The sequence below is a fragment of the Eulemur rufifrons genome, chromosome 8, assembly GCF_041146395.1.
Source record: "Eulemur rufifrons isolate Redbay chromosome 8, OSU_ERuf_1, whole genome shotgun sequence".
Taxonomy (NCBI): domain Eukaryota; kingdom Metazoa; phylum Chordata; class Mammalia; order Primates; family Lemuridae; genus Eulemur; species Eulemur rufifrons.
In genome coordinates, this window is record NC_090990.1 from 101,007,651 (window position 1) to 101,026,687 (window position 19,037).

The 19,037-nt window shown below is 50.0% G+C and overlaps 1 protein-coding gene across 1 annotated transcript; it reads right to left on the reverse strand.

Moving 5' to 3' along the window:
* Positions 1–1,816: 1,816 nt before the first annotated feature.
* Positions 1,817–9,570, reverse strand: CHRNB2 (cholinergic receptor nicotinic beta 2 subunit). The gene is made up of 6 exons (XM_069478668.1): positions 9,507–9,570; positions 8,145–8,290; positions 7,917–7,961; positions 7,371–7,480; positions 5,579–6,551; positions 1,817–1,987 (listed from the first exon to the last, which is right to left on the reverse strand). Exons 1-6 carry the CDS (start codon positions 9,568–9,570, stop codon positions 1,817–1,819), a joined length of 1,509 nt encoding a protein of 502 aa, XP_069334769.1.
* Positions 9,571–19,037: the final 9,467 nt, after the last annotated feature.

The window sequence follows — 19,037 nt, forward strand, 5'->3', positions numbered from 1 at the left end:
ATTCCCACCGGTTCCAATTGCCTCTTGGCTCAACATTGGTGAAGCATCTATTCCGTGCCAGGTACAGCGCTGGTTTTTCACAAGCATCGCTTCATCCTCACAGCAAACCCATGCAGAGAGCATAGCTATCCCCATTTTATAGACAAGGAGGCTGAGGCCTGGCAGGCAAAGGGACTTGCTTGAGATGGCTCCGTGAGTAGCAGAGGTGGGATGAGAACCTAGACTCTGGGATCCCTGTTCAGTGCCCTTTGCCTGTGCTGTCTCCTCCCACCTCACTCCGCCTAGAGAAGCAGGAGTCCCAGCTGGGCTCCAGAGAACAGAATGGCTTGTGTGAGGCCAGGTCCCTTGGGTGCACTTGGCAGACTGACCCCTCTGTGACCTGCCATACACTGGCTCAGCACTGAGCACAGTCTGGGACCACAAATCAGAGCCAGTCATATGGCAGGGAAGGGATGGGGCAGGAGATCCCTTCAGAGGTCTGTTTCCTGGGCTAACAGGCCAGGTGGCCTCTAGCCGGCCCCTGGGCGCAGTGTCAGGATATAGCCTCTAGGGACCCACAGGACAGGAAGCTGAAGCTGTGCCTTCTGGAGGGTCACTGGCAGCAGCAGACCTGTCCTTCCAAAGGTCTGCTTCAGACCTGATCAGGTTTGGTTGGGAGTGAGAGCCAGATGGAGCTACGAACAAGGACTGGAGCGAGCAGTGCGATGGAGCAGAGTTCTGGCCATTCGCCGCCTGCTCAACTGGCCTCCACGGCCGGCTCTGCTGTCCAGCCCAGCTCTGCTGTGGGCAAAAGGCTGGGTCTGCTTAAAGCTAACAGCCTTAGTTTACCTCCTTCAAGTAATCAGTCAGTTCAAAGTGGGGAAAAAACAGGACACTCGGCAGATGGATCTCAGGGCAGGGAGGAAGGGTCAGAGACCCACGTGGGCTTGTCTCACCTTCTGGGTCTCTTTCTTCATCTGGAACGTGGCTCATGTTGGACTCCATAACTGTAAATGGTTTTTCCACCTCCAAAAGCCTGTGAATTTGCACTCTGCACACAGTTCAAGTATCCGGACCTCAGACTCCAAGCAGCCGCCCGAAGATTGAGAACTTAGAGGCTCCCCTAACACCCAGCCTTGCCCACCACACCCTGAGCCCGAGCGACACAGGAAGAAGAGGGAAGTCTAGGGGGTGCAGAGAATTCTTCATCAGGCAGAAGGGGACCTGGGACTGGGCTCTGGATCCCATAGAAGCAAGGGGCTGGGGTTAAGTTGGAAGCCTCCCCAGGAGTCTGTGTCCGCAGGGCCAGGCTAAGCCCTCTGGGCGGGAACCACTAACCATGTGGGGCCCACCCAGCCCAGCTGCTGTACACTCAAGCAGGGGCAGATGTTAGCTCACACCCAGGCCTCTCTCTTGCTCCTCCTTTCTCAGCTGCCATTGTGTCCTCCCACCCTCCTCCCATACTCCCCTTCTCCCATGACTTGGAGGCAGCAGATGGTTCTGTCCCCTACTTGGCTCCGTCCCCATCACTCTCCTCAGCGTGGAAGGCTCTGACATCTCTGTCCTCCACTTCTCAGCCTTCATCCCCCACTGTGAACACTACTGCCTGGGCAGGTGCGAGAGAAGCAGCCAAAACCTGATGCAGCTGGCGCAGCCTCCAGGTCGGTGCTGGCTGTGTGTGGGTGGAGGTGTGGGGAGGAGGGGCTCCGGATGAAGCAGAAGGATGGGTCTGCAGGGGCAGCGCCCCTCTTCGCGGCAGCACACTCGTCCATCCTCCACCCAACACTGCTGTACGACGGAGGGCAAGGGGTGAAGGAGCATGGAGATGAGGACGGTCTCACTTGGAGCTGGGAGCCGAGTGGTCTGGGTGGAGGAAGGTGGCGGTGGTGTAGTTCTGGAAGAGAGGCTGCAGGAACATGCCGATGGTGCCAAAGACACAGACAAAGACGAAGATCCAGAGGAACAGGCGGTCGATCACCATGGCGACGTACTTCCAGTCCTCACTCACCTGGGGACAAAGGAGGCCCAGGTGTCAGTCACATGATGCAGGACGGGCTTTGAACGGGTACAAGCGGTTCCCACCACCCTACTCCTCTCCCTCAGTGGAAGGCTTTAGAGTGACTTTCTAAAGCATGGCTCTGATCTCGCCAGCCTGTAAGCCTCCAGTGGCCACACTGCCTTCAGGGCCCACCCAAACTCCCAAGTTTGGACTCAAGACCCAGCCATGACAAATATGAGCCTATCTTCTCCCACCCTACAACCCAGACTTACCAAACCCTAGTGTGTCCTCTCAGGTGTCTGTGCTTTTGGATATCCTTTGTGGCTGGGAATTCTGACCTCCCTTTCTCTACCTTTCTCCTACACATCCTTCAAAGCCCAAATCAAATATCACCTTCTCTGTGAGGGATTCCCTGACCCCCAGATCAGAATGAAGCACTGTCCCCGCTGGGTTCCCTCAGCACTGTTTACGCATCTCCATCACAGCATTTTTACTGTACTGTATTGTTTCAACTTGCGTGTCTGTCCCCCTACTAAGCTACAAGCTCTTAAACCACAGGGATCCTGTCTGATTCATCTCTGTAATCCCAGCATCTGGAACAGGGTGCCCCGTAACTGGGTGCTGAGTTAGGGAGTGAATGGCCGCCTCAGCAGGCCTCGCTCGTTTTACAGCTGCACAGGAAGCCCCATCCAACAGCATCACCTCAAGCACAGAGGCCCCACAGGTTGAGAACTGGGTTCCAGATGTGAACAAATCAGTCAAAAAGATAATACTGGCCGGGTTCAGCGGCTCACACCTATAATCCCAGCACTTTGGGAAGCCAAGGTGGGAGGACTGCTTGATCCCAGGAGTTTGAGACCAGCCTGAACAACATACTGAGACCCCCAACTCTACAAAAAATAAGAAAAATTAGCCAGGTGTGGTGGCGAGCACTTGTGGTCCCATCTACTTGGGAGGCTGAGGCAGGAGGATCACTTGAGCCCATGAGTTTAACGTTGCAGTGAGCTATGACAATGCCACTGCACTCTAACCTGTGCAACAAAACAAGATCCTGTTTAAAAACAAAAAACACTCTGGTTTCAGAGCCAGTTACAGGGCTCGCACACAGGGCCAGCCTTTGCTCGGAGCTGCTCCACTCCAGCCTGAGTCTGGGCCCTTGTCCACATGTTTATCTGGAGCCCGGCCACCTCAGAGGGTGCACAGGAGGCGGCTGTGCACCTTCGTTTGGTCAGCAGCTGAATGATCATGCATTTGTGTTACAGCTGTGCCTACTGTATACCTGGCACCATGCTAGGCACTGAGATGCAACTGGGCAAGACAAACACACCTGGCAGTTGATAGCCTACTAAAGGAGAGGGAGACAAAAATAAGTAAGAATTTAAAATTACATACTGTGTGGGAAATCAAGGGCTGGGGATGGAGGAAGGGAGGGAAATATATAATTTAGAGTGTGGTCTGGGAAAGCCTCTTTGAGGAGGTGACATTCAAGCCAGGATCTGCTGAGTGAGAGGGAACCAGCTGTGTCAGGAATAAGCTGAAGAAAAAAACGATTAGACCCAAACTGAGGGGCCATTCAGCCAGCCCGCACCCTTTAAAAATGTGTATGCCACAAAAGACAAAGTGAGGAACTGTTCCAGAGTGAAGGAAACTAAAGAGACGTGACAACTAAACGCAATTTGAGATCCTGGCTTGGGTTGGGTGTGGGGAGGTGACGCTACAAAGGACATTACTGAGACAATTGGAAAAATTTGAATGCAGCCTTTATATCAGATAAAGGAATTAATGCTAAATTTCCTGAATTTGATCACTGAACCTGTTCTTAGGAGAAACACACTAAAGTATTTGGGATAAAGGATCACAGTGCCTGCAGCTTACTCTCAAATAGTAGAGCAAAAATTATTAGTAGTAATAATTTTTTAAAAGGAAAAAAAGAAGGGCATGCCAGGCAGAGAGACGCATACACGCAAAGGTCCTGAGGCAAGAAAGAGCTTGGCCTCCTTAAGACCGTGAAGCAGATAAGCCAGTGACCTGAGCAAGGGGGAAAAGGCACAAGTGGAGGGGGAGACGTCGTCTATTTGGACACAGGAGCACAGGGGCTAAATCAGGGAGACTACTAGGAGACTCCGCCCTGGTCTGGGCAAGAGCTGATGGCAGCCTAGAACAAGGGTGTTAGCGTGGAGATGGTGAGAAAGGATGAAATTGAGGATTATTTTGGAGTTTACGTTCACAAGACAGGACTTCTGATGACATGTATGGTGGGGGAGGTGAAAGAGAAAGAACAGAGTCAAGGATCACTCCAGGGCTTTGGCCTGAACCACTGGGTGAATGGTGGTGTCATACACCAGAAAATGGGGAAAGTTGGGGAGGAACAAGCTGGTGGTGGGGGTGCAGATCAAGGACTCAGTTTGGGACATGTTGAGTGTGAGGTGCCTTTGAAGCATCCAAGTAGGTCACTGCACCCTCAGCACCTAGCTCAGTAAATGCACAGCAAGTAGACTGCAGCAGGAGAAGCGAGACGGTTAACTGCAGCCAACTGAGCCCTGCACTGGTGACTCCCACTGGGCCTCAACTGCTCTGAGGGTCCCCTCTTCTTCCATCAGGATTGTAAGACTCTCCCTGGCCCAAGCTTCAGCTCCAACCCCATCTCCTGCCATCCAGGAAAACAGATCTCTGAAGCCCTTGGCCCACACAAACTGCAATGCCCCCACCCTCATCCCCCAACCTGAATGGCGGTGCCTTGGAGGATACCTGGCCAGTCACCATGGCAACAACAGAGCCTCAACCTGGAACCAGCCAGGTACCAGGAGACTGACCACAGGGTGGGGCCAGCTGCTGCCCAAAGTGGGGAGATGTCCACCCATCATACCTCCCCCCAACACCTGGCTCAGTCTCAAGAAGTCTATTCTGAGCCACTATAGAAAAAACCAAAAGCCCAGTGTGCAGAAAGTGGGGGATGGGTCTAGGGAGCCTAGCCTTCACCTGCCTCCATGTCCATCAATATTTCATGAGGCCGTCCCCTGGGACCCGGAAGTGCAGAAAAGGAATATTGATTTGGGACTCTGTCCTCTCTGCCAAGCAGGCTCATGGAATCTCTTAACCCCGCCACCTCCCCTTCACACACACACGCACACACACACACACACACACACACACCTCCTGTCCTCAATTTTGCTCCCACTCCCACACCCCGTGGGGCACACAAAGGACTCGTCTCCGTTTGTGGTAAGAGCTGCAGATTAACAACTTGGACGTGGGAATGCAAGCAGCCGGAAGGGACTCTAGGGGACACGGTCGCAGGCCAGCTGCAAACCCTAAAGGGCTTCCTCGCGTTCCAGCTGCACTCCCCGCCTAATGACGCCCCAGCTGAGGCATTTCACCCTGGGTACTGGTCCTCCGGAAGCCGCAAGGTCATCCTCTACGGACCGCGCCGCCTGCTGGAAACCAACTGAGAACCGAAGCCAGTGCCAGGCCCACTACACAGGCCTGACTCCCGTCCCCCGCCCTGTTAGCCTTCCGTGTCTACGGATGCCGCTGCTTTCCAGACACCCAGGCCCGGGCAGACCCCGTATCTCACGCCGGGGCCCAGCTCGCCGCACTCACGCTCTGGTCCTCGTCCTCGCTCCGCATGTGGTCCGCAATGAAGCGCACGCCGTCCACCGCCTCCCGGAGGCCGCAGCCACACGGCCCCCCTGAGCGCCCTAGGCCTGCCGCAGGGGCGGGCTCGGCCCCGAAGGCCCCCGCCAAGCCCTGGACGGATGCACGGTTGACGAAGCACGTGCAGGAGTCGGCCCCGGGGGCTTCGCGGAAGAGGAAGGCGCCAGCACCCTCACGCTCACGCTGGCGACGCCGCAGGCGCAGGCGCTGGCGGGCGCAGTGGTGGCGCGGCTGCTGCATGAAGAGGAGTGCGGGCAGCTTCTCCAGAAAGACGACCTTCACCCAGGGCGCCATGGTGTGTGTCGTGGGCGAGCGGTGGTGCACGTTGAGCACACACACGCTGGTGACGATGGAGAAGGTGACAAGCACCATGGTGAACATGAGGTACTTGCCAACGAGTGGCACGTCAAGGGAGGTGGGAGGCACGATCTTGGAGATGAGCAGCAGGAAGACCGTGAGCGCCAGCAGCACGGAGATGCACAGCGTCATCTTCTCACCACAGTCGGACGGCAGGTAGAAGACGAGGATGGCCAGTGAGGTGATAAGCACGCAGGGGATGATGAGATTGATGGTGTAGAAGAGCGGCTTGCGGCGAATGATGAAGTCATACGTGATGTCCACGTAGGTGGAGTCGTCAGGGTTCTCATTGCGCCGGCCGGGCAGCGCCACAATGTCCCACTCACCACTGGGTGTGAAGTCGTCCAGGCTGGCCACATCACTCTTGAGCACCAGGTCGATCTCCGTGCGGTCGTATGTCCATGAGCGGAACTTCATGGTGCAGTTCTGCTGGTCAAATGGGAAGTGCTTTACTTCAATCTTGCATGCACTCTTGTAGATGGCTGGGGGCAGCCAGAAGATGCTGCCATCATAGGAGACCACGGCGTTGGAATAGAAGGACACCTCATACATGCCATCAGCACTGCCAAGGGAAGGGCACCGTCAGTCCTGTCCTAAGCATTCCTTCACCCCCACCCATCGACCCAGCCCTGAGTAGGAGGAAAACCACAGGGAGGTATGAGGAAGGGAAGTGACCATCCAGGAGCACAGAGAAGTGGAGCAGGAAGTGATCAAGGAGGGGATATGGGGAGGGGGTTGGTGGCCAGAAGTGTCCTGGTCAGGAGGCCTGTGTGGCCCCTCAGAGGTAGAAGAGGGTGGAAGGAGGGAGGGGACACGCCTGCTACTTGTCACACACTGTGTAGGCTGGTTGCTCCTCATGAGAGTAGAGAAGTTTGGGAAGCTGGGGAGGCCAGAGTGAGGAGCCCCAAGCAATGGTGGGGAGACAGGGATGGGTGGGAGCAGGTCATGGTCTCATTAGTTGAGAGAGGTGGTTTCATACCTTAGAGGTGAGAGGGATTAGTGCAGAAGACAGGATAGGACTTAGAGGAGAAAATGGGACCTTAGGGTTCTTTGATCCCACCCAGGCGTCTGGGAAAGCCTGCTCTTGAGTCAGTTTAGGCACTAGGGGCTGTCAATCCTTGTATCTATCCCTACTGCAGCACCAAATATACCCTGGGAGTCCTAGTTGGCTGGGAGGGGGCTGGTCATGGCCTAAGTCACCTTGGCTGTCCATGCTATACCTCACTGGTCTAATCTGTCTGTCTGGGTCGTGACTGCATATTTGCCTATTAAAAGTCCTTTCCCTCCCACAGCATAAGCTAACTTCTCTTTTTTTTCTCTGAGACTCCTTTCTTCCGTGAGCATTTCCATGGTCTCCCCCAATCACTCCAGGGTCACCTACTTGTTATACAGGACCACATCTGGGAGCCAGATGTGTTTGGAAGGGAGCCGAACTTTCTTCATGTTGTCGAACTCCTCAGGCTTCCAAGTGAGGCGATAATCCTCCCACTCCTGGGAAAGGGAGAGAGGGAGGCAGTGCCAACTTCTGCCCTCGAGGTCAAGGAAGGGAGCAAGAGGGGCCCCGTATGGCTTGAGGAAGCTTTTAGAAAGCCAGCCTCCTCCCCACAGTGACTTATCTGCCCACCAAGTGTGGCTCATACAATACTTTCTCATTTAATTTGCAGATCTAGGCCAAGGTAAAGTATTACAACCTGCCTTTTACAAATGAAAAAATGAAACTTGCAGAGTTTAAAATGCTTAAAGTTACAGAGCTGGTGATTTCTGCCACAGAGTGGCAGAACCAAGATTCAAACCTAATTATTTAGGACTCCAAAGTCTATACTTTTCTGCCTCCTTGAGGAGATTGAGAAAGAAAAAAGCACATGCAAAATAAATAAATAAATAAATAAAAAGGAGGAAAGAGAAAGTTGGTGGGAAGAGCACTTACCTGGGTCAGCCAGACATTGGTAGTCATGATCTGCTCCCGCTCATGCTATGGGGAAGAAAAGAACCTGCTGAGAAGGTCCCCAGCCTATGGACCCACTGCCACCACCCAGGGTCCCTCTCACACCGCCCCAGGCCTTGGAAACACCAGAGGAGTAAGCACAGACATAAATATATTCTGGCTGGGATGACTTTAGTAGCTGGGCAAAGAGTCTGGGACCCCCCCACTCACCACACTGATAAGCTGGGCCAGTGATACCATAAGCTGTACTGTCACCAGCTCAGAGCCATTGGTGGCTGGGCGGATAAGCTTATTGTAGCGGGAAGGATCCAGAAGATGCTCCACCAGCCGCTCCTCTGTATCTGTACCCCACACTCCTGGGCAAGGGAAAGGTAGGAAGTAAGTAGGCAAGGAAGAGCCACCCAGGATCCCACCCTGCCCAGGCAAGTAGGATAATCCAGGCCCCACCACTAGCTTCCCACTGTTCCATCCCTAAGGATACTGCAAATGCTTAGGGACCCCCAAGGAGGCCCCAGATTAAGACCCTCATAGAGAAGCCCCTCTCTGAGAAGACTAACCAAGAATTCCAGAGATGCCTCCAGACTAATAACCCACTCTGCAAGGATTTGTGGAGATCTGCTCTTCCCCCAAGGTCTCAGAGGGTGGTTTGAGATTTCTGCTTCCACGGCTTCCCCAGAAAATATTATGATTCAAAGGATGTTTTGGAGGGTGGTGAAAGGGAAACAGTTATTTGTGTCCCACCACACACCCTTTCTCCTCAATGAGTGCCCATCTATGTGTGCAAATAACATTGTGTGCCTCCACGTGTGACTGTGGTCATGACACCATCCCCCACCACCCCAAAGGCACTGGGTTGGAGTAGGATAGCTGGGCTGCCTAAGCTGTGGGTCAGGGCATATATTTAGTCCCAAGTTCTATACATACAGGAGCACCCCCCCACCCCCGCAATGGCACACGGGTGTGGAAAGCTCATTCAGTTGTCCATTCCCTTTGTAACTTCCCCTCCACACACTCTAGCCCTTTGTACAACTTTGCATTAACACACCCTTCCCCACGCACTCAGAGAGCTCCTTCCTAGTCAGCCTGGCAGAGGTCTTCCTTTCCAAGTCTCCTTTGCTGCCCTACAAGAGGGCTGAGAAGTCAGTTCTCTCCCCTTCCTACCTTGCCCAATGTAGGGGATGGGAAATGGGGTGCTGAACCAGGTAGATTTCTTGAGATAATGTTTCACAAAAAGTCAGGTGGCATCTCAGTGTCATCAGAGTTGGCCTTCCTGCCATCCTAGAAAGCCCCGGGAGATCCCCTTCCTCCCGCCTCTCTGTGCCCACACCCTCCCACCACCACTGGCTGTTTCCACCTCTTCCTTGCATCACTTACTCCTTCGGGTATGTCCCCTCCCAGTTCAGCCTCCTAGGTGCTCCCTGCAATCCTGAGGGTCTCTCTTCTAATCCCCAGCAGACTCCTCCACCTCTAGGGAATCTTTGCCTTCCACCTTCTGGCCTAGCAGGAGTCAGAGCGTGGAGAGTCTTGGGCCATTGGCTGGGGTAGGGGGACCTAGCTGGTGATTGTCCTTACCTGAGCACAGCCCGAGGAGGCCGCAGCCGAGGAGCAGCGCCACGGGGCTGGAGCGCCCGGCCATGCCGCGGGCATAGCTTGCTGCCTTGTCTACACCGGCCCGAGCGCGCCGCCGGCGGGAGGGCCGCGGGCGGGGCGCTGTCCGTGGTGCTGAAGCCGCGCCCGCGCCCGCCGGGAGCGGGGCCCAGGTGGTGCCGGCCGCCGGGCGGCCCCTGCGGCTCAAGGAGCAGACTGCGAGGAGAAACCGGCTTCTCGCTTATCCCGGTTGGAGCAGGCGGAGGCTTTTCCGGCTGCCCTTCCAGGGAATACAATTGGGACGGCGAGGGGGAGGAGTCTCCGCCCCGGAGGCGGAAACGCTGATTCCCAGGGAAAAAAAGGGGGTCCCTGGGCGGGATGCTCTTTGACTGGTCCTGCCTAGCTAGGATGTGCGTGAGGTGGAGGAAAAGCTGTCCCTCTACGGGACGGTGCAGGAGTTCCGAAGCCGTAAAGTTGGGCGGGATCTGGAGGGGTCCGAGAAGGGGCAGGAGGCCGAGCGGGAGGAAGCAGCGGGAGGAAGACAAGTAGGTCAGGGCCTGCTTATCACACGGGGCCAGAGGCCAGAATGCGGGGGCGGGAAACGGGAGGCGTTTCCCAGGTTCCCGCCCTCCCTTTTGCTCTTACCAAACCAAATGATCCTGCTCCCCTGGAAAGCTGAGGATGCAGCAGAGAAAATGCATTTTAGCTCCTTAGAGAAAGAGACAGGGGGCTGTAGGCTTGCTATTTTAAGAAAGCAAATAGCTTTGGAGTCTTGGAACAGAGTGCTCTCACTTATGCCCTTGTCTACCTCCATAAAGTCCCTAAAACGCCAAGCTTCCTGCCCTCCCACAGGGGGTCTAAGCTGAAGAGGTCTAGACTTTGCTCGAAAAGAAGGTAACCTTGATGGTCTCCAAGTGTGGAAAGATAAGCAGCCCTGATCAATTAGCCTTTCTCATCCCCATTCTCTTCCACACCAGTTTGGGCTTCTGTGTGACCAGGGAGACCAGGGGCCCCTTTCACAGAGGCCTTCAAGAATGAAGTTAACACAAAGGAGAGCAAGATGAGGTCCCTGCACTTTTAGCTGCTGAGCCAGTAAAGGCCCCTCTTTTTTCTTAAGTGGGTTTGTTGTCGCTTTCAACCAAAAGATTTCTGATTACAGCAAACAAAAATCACATAGAAAAGCTCTAGCCGGGCATGGTAGCTCATGCCTATAATCCTAGCACTTTGGGAGGCTGAGGTGGAAGGATCACTTGAGGCCAGGAGTTCAAGACCAGTCTAGGCAACATAGGGAGACCCTGTCTCTACAAAAAGAAAATTAGCTGGGCACGGTAGCACACACCTGTAATCCCAGCTACTCATGAGGCCAAGGCAGGAGGACTTGCTTGGGCCCAGGAGTTTGAGGTTACAATGAGCTATGATGATGCCACTGCACTCTAACCTGGTCAACAGAGCAAGACCCCGTCTCAAAACAAAAAACAGGCTCAGCCAAGCGCGGTGGCTCACGCTTGTAATCCTAGCACTCTAGGAGGCCAAGGCAGGTGGATCATTTGAGCTCAGGAGTTCGAGACCAGCCTGAACAAGAGCGAGACCCCGTCTCTACTAAAAATAGAGGGAAATTAGCTGGACAACTAAAAATATATAGAAAAAATTAGCTGGGCATGGTGGTGAATGCCTGTAGTCCCAGCTACTCAGGAGTCTGAGGCAGGAGGATTGCTTGAGTCCAGGAGTATGAGGTTGCTGTGAGCTAGGCTGACGCCACAGCACTCTAGCCCGGCAACAGAGTGAGACTCCGTCTCAAAAAACAAAACAAAACAGACTCTGTTTTATTCCATCTCTGTCAACTTCTCCAACCTCATCTGGGTCACTCTACCCCCAGCTTCACACTCCAACTATTAACAATATCTTTTAGATCCTTGAACACTCCATTCCTTCCATTCCTCCACACTTCAGGGACTTTTAAACACATAGTTCCCTTCGAGCATTTGACAGGAATGTCAGTTCCTCAAGGAAGCTGTGCCTGACCAAAGACTAGGTCAGGTACCCTGTTATATGTTTCAGGAGCATGCCCAATGAATAAATGAATCCATTTAAGGTATTGGCTTCTTCCCCTACTAGATTATGAACCAGCACGGTACCCGGCATATCATAAGGGCTCAACAAGTAAGGAAAAAGGCTAGTACAGGACTGAGATCTTTTAATGTGGAGGGGGAAATTCCTCTCTAAAAGCTCAGCTATTTATCAAGTCCCCAGGTCATGGAATTGAGGGGAAGAAACAGGACAATTTCCAGAAAAAGACTGGAGAGGAAGTAGGATGACTACAGGCCCCATAATGCACATGGAAATGGGCATAAATCTGCACCACTAGCTCCAGGGCACGTGCATGTGCAAACACATGATAATCTCTTAAGAATTAAAGAAATCTTGGAATCAAGGAAAGAAGTGGAGAACAAAAGGCTTAAGGAAAAGGAAAGGAACGTGTGCTGTCCCTCCACTTGGGGAAAAGGTCAAGGGTGGGAAGAAGACCCCCCTTCAACAATTTAGATCAAGATTTGGATGTGAGGGCGATCTGGCTGTGACATCTGTCACCCCATTGATTGCCAGGGTTGATTCAGCTTATCTGGCTGGCTAGGCGGGTGTCCCCTTCCTTCCTCACTGCTCCATGTGCGTCCCTCCTGAAGCTGCTCCCGAGGTTGAAGAGGACGACCTTCCCCGATAGAGGAGGACTGTTCTTCAGTCAAGGGTATACGGTGTAGCTGCGCTCCCCTGCTAGTTCCTCCAAACAAGCTCTCAGTATTTGTTGGGGATCTACTGTTTGCCAGGAGTTATGTAGGTGTTGAGGATGTGGTGATCAAAAAGACTCAGCCTCAGCTATTAAGGAGATCACAATTTGGCAGCAAATTATCATATAACGTGGTGGCTGATCTAGTAGAGATAAAAACGAGGTGTTATGGAAGCACGGAAGAGGGAGAGGTTAATGGTGCTTGAAGGCCTAAAAGGGACGGAGATGGACATTGAGACTTGAAAGTGAGAAAGTCAATGAGACAAGGATGACTTAAAGGCATCCCAAACTCTTGAGAGGGACAGGGAGTTTGGTGGATGCAGGACGATGAGGAAGGCTGTGAAAATCTTCTTTTATGAAAATCTCTTTCTGGAATGGTTGCTTGTTTCTGGAATGAGGGACTGAGGGGTCATTTGCTTGTGGAGCCTCTGGTTACTCCCCGATGCTCTTTTCAGGCCAGTCTATCTTTTTACCTCCTCTTCTCAAATTCCCCAGCTTTTGCTTCAAGTTTACTTCCAGCCTGGCAGGAGTGAGTCCTCTGGACACAACCTCCCAGTGTCCAAGGAGAGCTGGAACACCCTTCCTCCTCATGTCTCCCTCACATACTCCTTCCACACCCACCAAGAACAAAGGCAGCGGGTGGAGGGTGGAGAGGACAGGTCCAAAACCACACAGGGTATTGAAATAGAAGTATCAATCCTGAAGCTAAATAGTAACTGCATAAAGTTTTGGTGGGACACTCCCATTGCCTCTAATGGTAAGGAATATTTTCCCTTGAAAGACTTAAAATCAATGTTGTCCTTTATTTAAGATGTTTTAAATTTAAATTTAAAAATTTTATGACCAAAATAATACATGTCTTCATAAAGACCGATTGGAAAACCAGTTAGCAAAACAAAGCAAGTACAAAATGGATTCACAATCCTACCTCCCAGGAAAAAAAATCACCATTAGCAAAAATATACAAATACACATCTCCAAATTTATCTGTATGTACTTAGATATAAAATTCATACAGAAAAGTATAGACATTGTAAGTGTACGGCTAGATAAACTTTCACAACCTAAACCCAGGAATGTAACCCCCACCCAGATTTTTTTTTAAATGGAACAAACATAATCAATATGCAGTAGCCCTTCGTGTCCCTCCCAGTTGCTCTTCCCTCCTCTTCAAAAGTAACATCATGGAGAGGGAGGAATGGGGAGTGACTATGGAAATTTCTAGAACTAGAGAGTGTAATGGTTACACAGCATTGTGAATGTGCTGAATGCCACTGAATTGTATACTTTAAAATGGTTAAAGTGGTAAATTTTGTGTTTTGTGTAGATTTTACCACAATTATTTAAATGACTAGAAGTAAAAAAAAAAAAACCCACTAATCTGACTTCCAATAGCATAGATCAACTTTGCTGTAAATGAAATCATAATCTTGTGTGCCTTTTTTAAAAACATCATTTAAAAAATGAATTTATTTTTTATTTTTTATTTTAGCAACAGGGTCTCACTCTGTTGCCCAGGCTAGACTGCAATGGTGCCACTGTAGCCTACTGTAACCTTGAACTCCTGGGCTCAAGCCATCCTCCTGCCTCAGCCTCCATATAACTGGGGCTTTACAGGTGCATGCCACCACACCCAGCTAATTGTTAACATTTTTTGGTAGAGACAGGGTCTTGCTATGTTACCCAGGCTGGTCTCAAACCCCTGGCCTCAAGCAATCCTCCCACCTAAGCCTGCTATGAACATTCTTGTTCAGGTTTTTGGTGTACAAATACAGTCATGTGCCACATAATGACGCTCTGGTCAACAATGGACCACATATAACACTGGTCCCATAAGATTATAATACCATATCTTTACTGTACCTTTTCTATGTTTAGATATACAAATACTTACCATTGTGTTACTGTTGCCTACACTATTCAGTACAGTAACATGCTGTGCAGGTCGGTAGACTAGGAGCAATAGGCTATACCACATAGGCTAGGTGTACAGTAGGCTATACCATGTAGATTTGTATAAGTACACTCTATGATGTTTGCACAGTGACAAAATTTCTCAGAACATATTTCCATCATTAAGTGACATGTGACTATATATGCCTTCCTGTTGGGTACATAACTACATCACACACCTTTTTTTAAAGGAGCATATTGTGACATAGCTTTGTAACCTTCCTTTCTTATATACTATTTCTCAAAAAATTCTCCACACCAATAAGTATTCATTGATACCTATTTTTAACAGCTACATAGTATTCCTTTGTAGGTAAATTTTTGCACATACCTTTAATAATTTTCAAGTGAAATTGCTTGGTCAAAGTTTTAAAGTTTTTTGATTATTTATTGCTAAATTGACCTCCAGAAGCACTGATAGTATCAGAGTTACCCTGGGGCCTCAGGCTATAGCAGTGATGACCAACACCTCTACAATTCTTGCCTATGCTGAGCCCTCACCCCTTGTCTCTTTCTCCTGTTCTCTTAAGTCATTCTTCCATTGTATCTTCTTTATCTCTGCATACCCAGTGCCGACTACATACAGTTCCTGGCAAACAGCAAGTGCTCAGGACATATTTGTTGAATCAATGACAGAATGCTATGCCTCTGGGAGCAAGTCAAAGGAGAAGGCCGCTCAGCCTGCTCCAAACATGTGCACCTGCTCATGCTGATAACACTTGACCTTTTGGAGAGGAAAAAAAAATCCACACAATCCATTTTCCACAGAATAGCCAGAGTGATCTGTTAAAATTTTAAATCAGATCATGCTACTCTCTGCTTAACATCCTCCAGTGGTTACCAGCTGCACTTTGAACAAAACCCCTAACTCACTGTGGTCTCCATAATCCAGGACCTGCTTTCTTCACTGGTCTCATCTCCTACCCTTATCTCCTCTCCTTTCACTAGACTCAAGCTCTGCTGAGTTCCTATTTTTAAAAAAAATCAAGTTCTTATATGTGCACTATTTTATGCACTTTGCATGTGTTCCCATGTAATCCTCCCAACAACCTTCTGAGGCATGTACTATTATGATCTCCATTTTGTGCAAACTGAGGCATAGACAGGCTAAGCAACTTGCCCAAGGTCACACCATTAACAGCTGGCACAGCCAGGGTTCAATGCCCATGCTCTTAGCCAGTGCCTCGTTAGCTTCCTACTACTTCCAGACCACCCCACCCTCATTCTCACTCGGTCTTTGAGGTCTCTGTTTTACCTAGAATGGTCTTCCATAGTCTCTCCTAGTCCTGCTTTCTTTTTCTTTTTCTTTCTTTTAACTGACCTTCAAGACTGCTTGCTTTTCTTTATCAGATCTCAGTTCAAACACTGCCTCCTTAAGGAGGCCTCCCCTGACTACTAGACTTAAAGTAACCGCAGTCACTCCCACATGACCCTGCTTTAATTCCTTGCATCTGCTTCCAGTCTGATATTCTTCTGGTTATTTGTTTTGTTGTCTGACTCCTTGCACTAGAATGGAAGTGCCACAAGAGCAGGGAACTTGTCTGTCTCGTTTACTGCTATAAATCTAAACCTAGGCCGGGCACGGTGGCTCACGCCTGTAATCCTAGCACTCTGGGAGGCCGAGGTGGGCGGATCCTTTGAGCTCAGGAGTTCGAGACCAGCCTGAGCAAGAGCGAGACCCCATCTCTACTAAAAATAGAAAGAAATTATATAGACAGCTAAATATATATATAGAAAAAATTAGCCGGGCATGGTGGCGCATGCCTGTAGTCCCAGCTACTCGGGAGGCTGAGGCAGTAGGATCGCTTGAACCCAGGAGTTTGAGGTTGCTGTGAGCTAGGCTAACGCCACGGCACTCACTCTAGCCTGGGCAACAGAGTGAGACTCTGTCTCAAAAAAAAAAAAAAAAAATACCAGCCTGAGCAAGAGCAAGACCCCGTCTCTACTAAAAATAGAAAGAAATGATCTGGACAGCTAAGAATAAATATAAAAAAATTAGCCGGGCATGGTGGCACATGCCTGTAGTCCCAGCTACTCGGGAGGCTGAGGCAGAAGGATTGCTTGAGCCCAGGAGTCTGAGGTTGCTGTGAGCTAGGCTGATGCCATGGCACTCTAGCCCAGGGAACAGAATGAGACTCTGTCTCTAAATAAATAAATCTATACCTAGACCAGCTTCTGGCACATGGCAAAACCCCCTAAATGTTTACTGAATGGTGTTTAGCATTTACTGCACAATATACTAGGTACCCATCATTGTGTTAATCACTTAACATATATCACTTCATCTAAACTAGCACAAAGACCAGTTTAGCAAGGCAGGGGGTATCATACTGATTTTCAGATAAGGAACTGAAGTTTGCAGAAATTAAGTAACTTGTTCAAGGTCACATAGCTGGCAGAGGAGCTGAAATCCAAATCCAGTTGGGCCTGACTCCCCGGTCTGCTCTTTCCACTCAGCTGTGCTGCCCCTTCATGGTCTAATTCAAAGGAGGGCTGTAGCTGACTCTGCAATTAACACCTATGGCTCTGCCCTCTCTCCTGAACTCAGAACCCACACCCTGCCAGATGTCTCCAGGAGAATGTTCCACATCATCCCCTCCTTCTACACATTCAGTATGCTCATAACCCAACTTCCAACTTTTCCACAAAACTCAGCTCTCCTTTAAGCCTCATTCTGTTAGTGCTACTACTAGTACTTGCTGAGGCTTCCAGGGCTTCTCAAAACACTATAGTGATCTTTTTATCTCCCGTGACCTTAAAATAAAGCCCAAATTCTGAAATATGGCTTTGAATGCCTGCCTTAACTGCATCATTTTCTCCCTTATTCTAAACATAGGACTTCTTTCTGTTCTTCCAAATTGCCATGGCCCTACCACAAAACATCTGTGTTCTGCCATCCATACTTGCTGGGACAGTATCTGGGACAGTAACTCTTCCCTCAGGTAATTCTACTTATTCTTCAGAATTTAGCATGTCACTTGTTCAGGAGTGATTTCCCAGATCCCCAGCCTTATTCTCCTTTGAGGCACTTACCAAAACTGCAGTTAACTAGATGTGTAACAATCCACAAAATGTCTGACTTTCTACCATGCTGAATGCACAAAAAATGTGAGGACTGGGTCCCTCTCATTCGATGCTGCATCCCCACTGCCTTGCATGTACTATGTGCTCAGTAAAGATATGGTCATGTTCTCCCACATTTAGCAAGTCAGTTGGCTTTGCAGACTCCAGGTTTATAATGTCTGTTTTCCCCAACAGAATGTCAACTCTATAAGGGCAAGGATTTTTGTCTTATTCCCTGTTCCCCTAGCAACAAGTATTCATTAAACGAATATACCCATCATTTCCTTTCCATTTCTGTCCTCCACATTTCAGCTGGACACCATATGTATGTCCAGTCATTTCAAATATGACTCTACACTAGGTTTCTAGGTGCCAGAGGCTCTCCTACCCACAGAGCTGAGATACTGAACAGACCAACACAGAGAAGATGACAAACCTCATCTTACTGACTTTGACTTTTGGGTTTCCTCACTGGGGCACTTGGAGAATCTGTGCGACATTGTGGGACTGGCTGGGCGTGGTGGCTCACGCCTGTAAGCCTAGCACTCTGGGAGGCTGAGGCGGGTGGATTGTTTGAGCTCAGGAGTTTGAGACCAGCCTGAGCAAGAGCGAGACCTCGTCTCTACTAAAAAATAGAAGCAAATTAGCTGGACAACTAAAAATATAGAAAAAAAATTAGCCAGGCATGGTGGCGCATGCCTATAGTCCCAGCTACTCAGGAGACTGAGGCAGAAGGATCACTTAAGCCCAGGAGTTTTGAGGTTGCTGTGAGCTACGCTGACGCCATGGCACTCTAGCCCAGGCAACAGAGTGAGATTCTGTCTCAAAAAAAAAAAAAAGAAAGAAAGAAAGAAAGAAAGAAAAGAAAACACTGAGGGACTGTCTCATCATGTTGTTTTCTTCTAACTAAACCCTTTATAAAGTATAGGGTCTTCCAAATGGCTGCATTTGTGGGTTTCTTAGGTAATGGCTGGAATCAAGTGATGTGTGAAAATCTCTTGAAAAAGCACTGTAGAAGGCAGAGTGAGGCACAAGAGCATGGACTCTGGAGACAAGCCCAGGAACTCCGCTTACAAGCTGTATATCCTTGGGCAGTCACTCCTTTTCCCCACTTGTAAAACAGGGATGAAAATGCTTACCTCACAATGTTGTTGGGAGGTTTACAAATATTTGCAAAATACCCTGGCTCAGGAAATGTTCAATAAATAGGAATTCTTACTACAGCTTTTTATGCTACCAGCTTGCACACACAAAGGCAACACGTAGCTAACTGTTCAGGCTACCTAAACAAGATAAACGGCCCCAGGAGGACCAGGAACACGACACAATCATCTTTATATACCCAGACTCCAACTTAGCCAATGAAGGGTTTCTGCCAAAGCCATTGAATAGATAAATGAATACTCCAGCACCGAGCATCAAGGTGAGCAGTTAGCTTCCAACAAAGGCTAATTCATTTCAGTCCAGATAGGAGAGAAGAGAGGAGATCTGGCCAGTAGCTTAAGGGTTAAGTTGCCCCAGCAGAAATTCACCAGGCCTTAACACAGGCTAACACCTGCCCTTGGAAAAAGAACGCTAGTTCTGGATTTCTGGAACTTCAGCCAGCTCTGTCCTTTGTGATAGTGCCATCTAGCGAGGTTCTAGAGGCACTGCCGGCCATTTCCGGCAGCTGCCAGGACCACTGCGACAAGGTGTAGCCATTTAGGCTTGGGACTGGGAAT

Coding starts and splice junctions, on each gene's coding strand:
- CHRNB2 (XM_069478668.1), bottom strand. CDS start 9,570: ATGGCCGGGCGCTCCAGCCCCGTGGCGCTGCTCCTCGGCTGCGGCCTC. Junction 8,291..9,506: donor CCTCCTCGGGCTGTGCTCAG/GTAAGGACAATC, acceptor TCCCTTGCCCAG/GAGTGTGGGGTACAGATACA. Junction 7,481..7,916: donor CCAATGTCTGGCTGACCCAG/GTAAGTGCTCTT, acceptor TCCCTTTCCCAG/GAGTGGGAGGATTATCGCCT.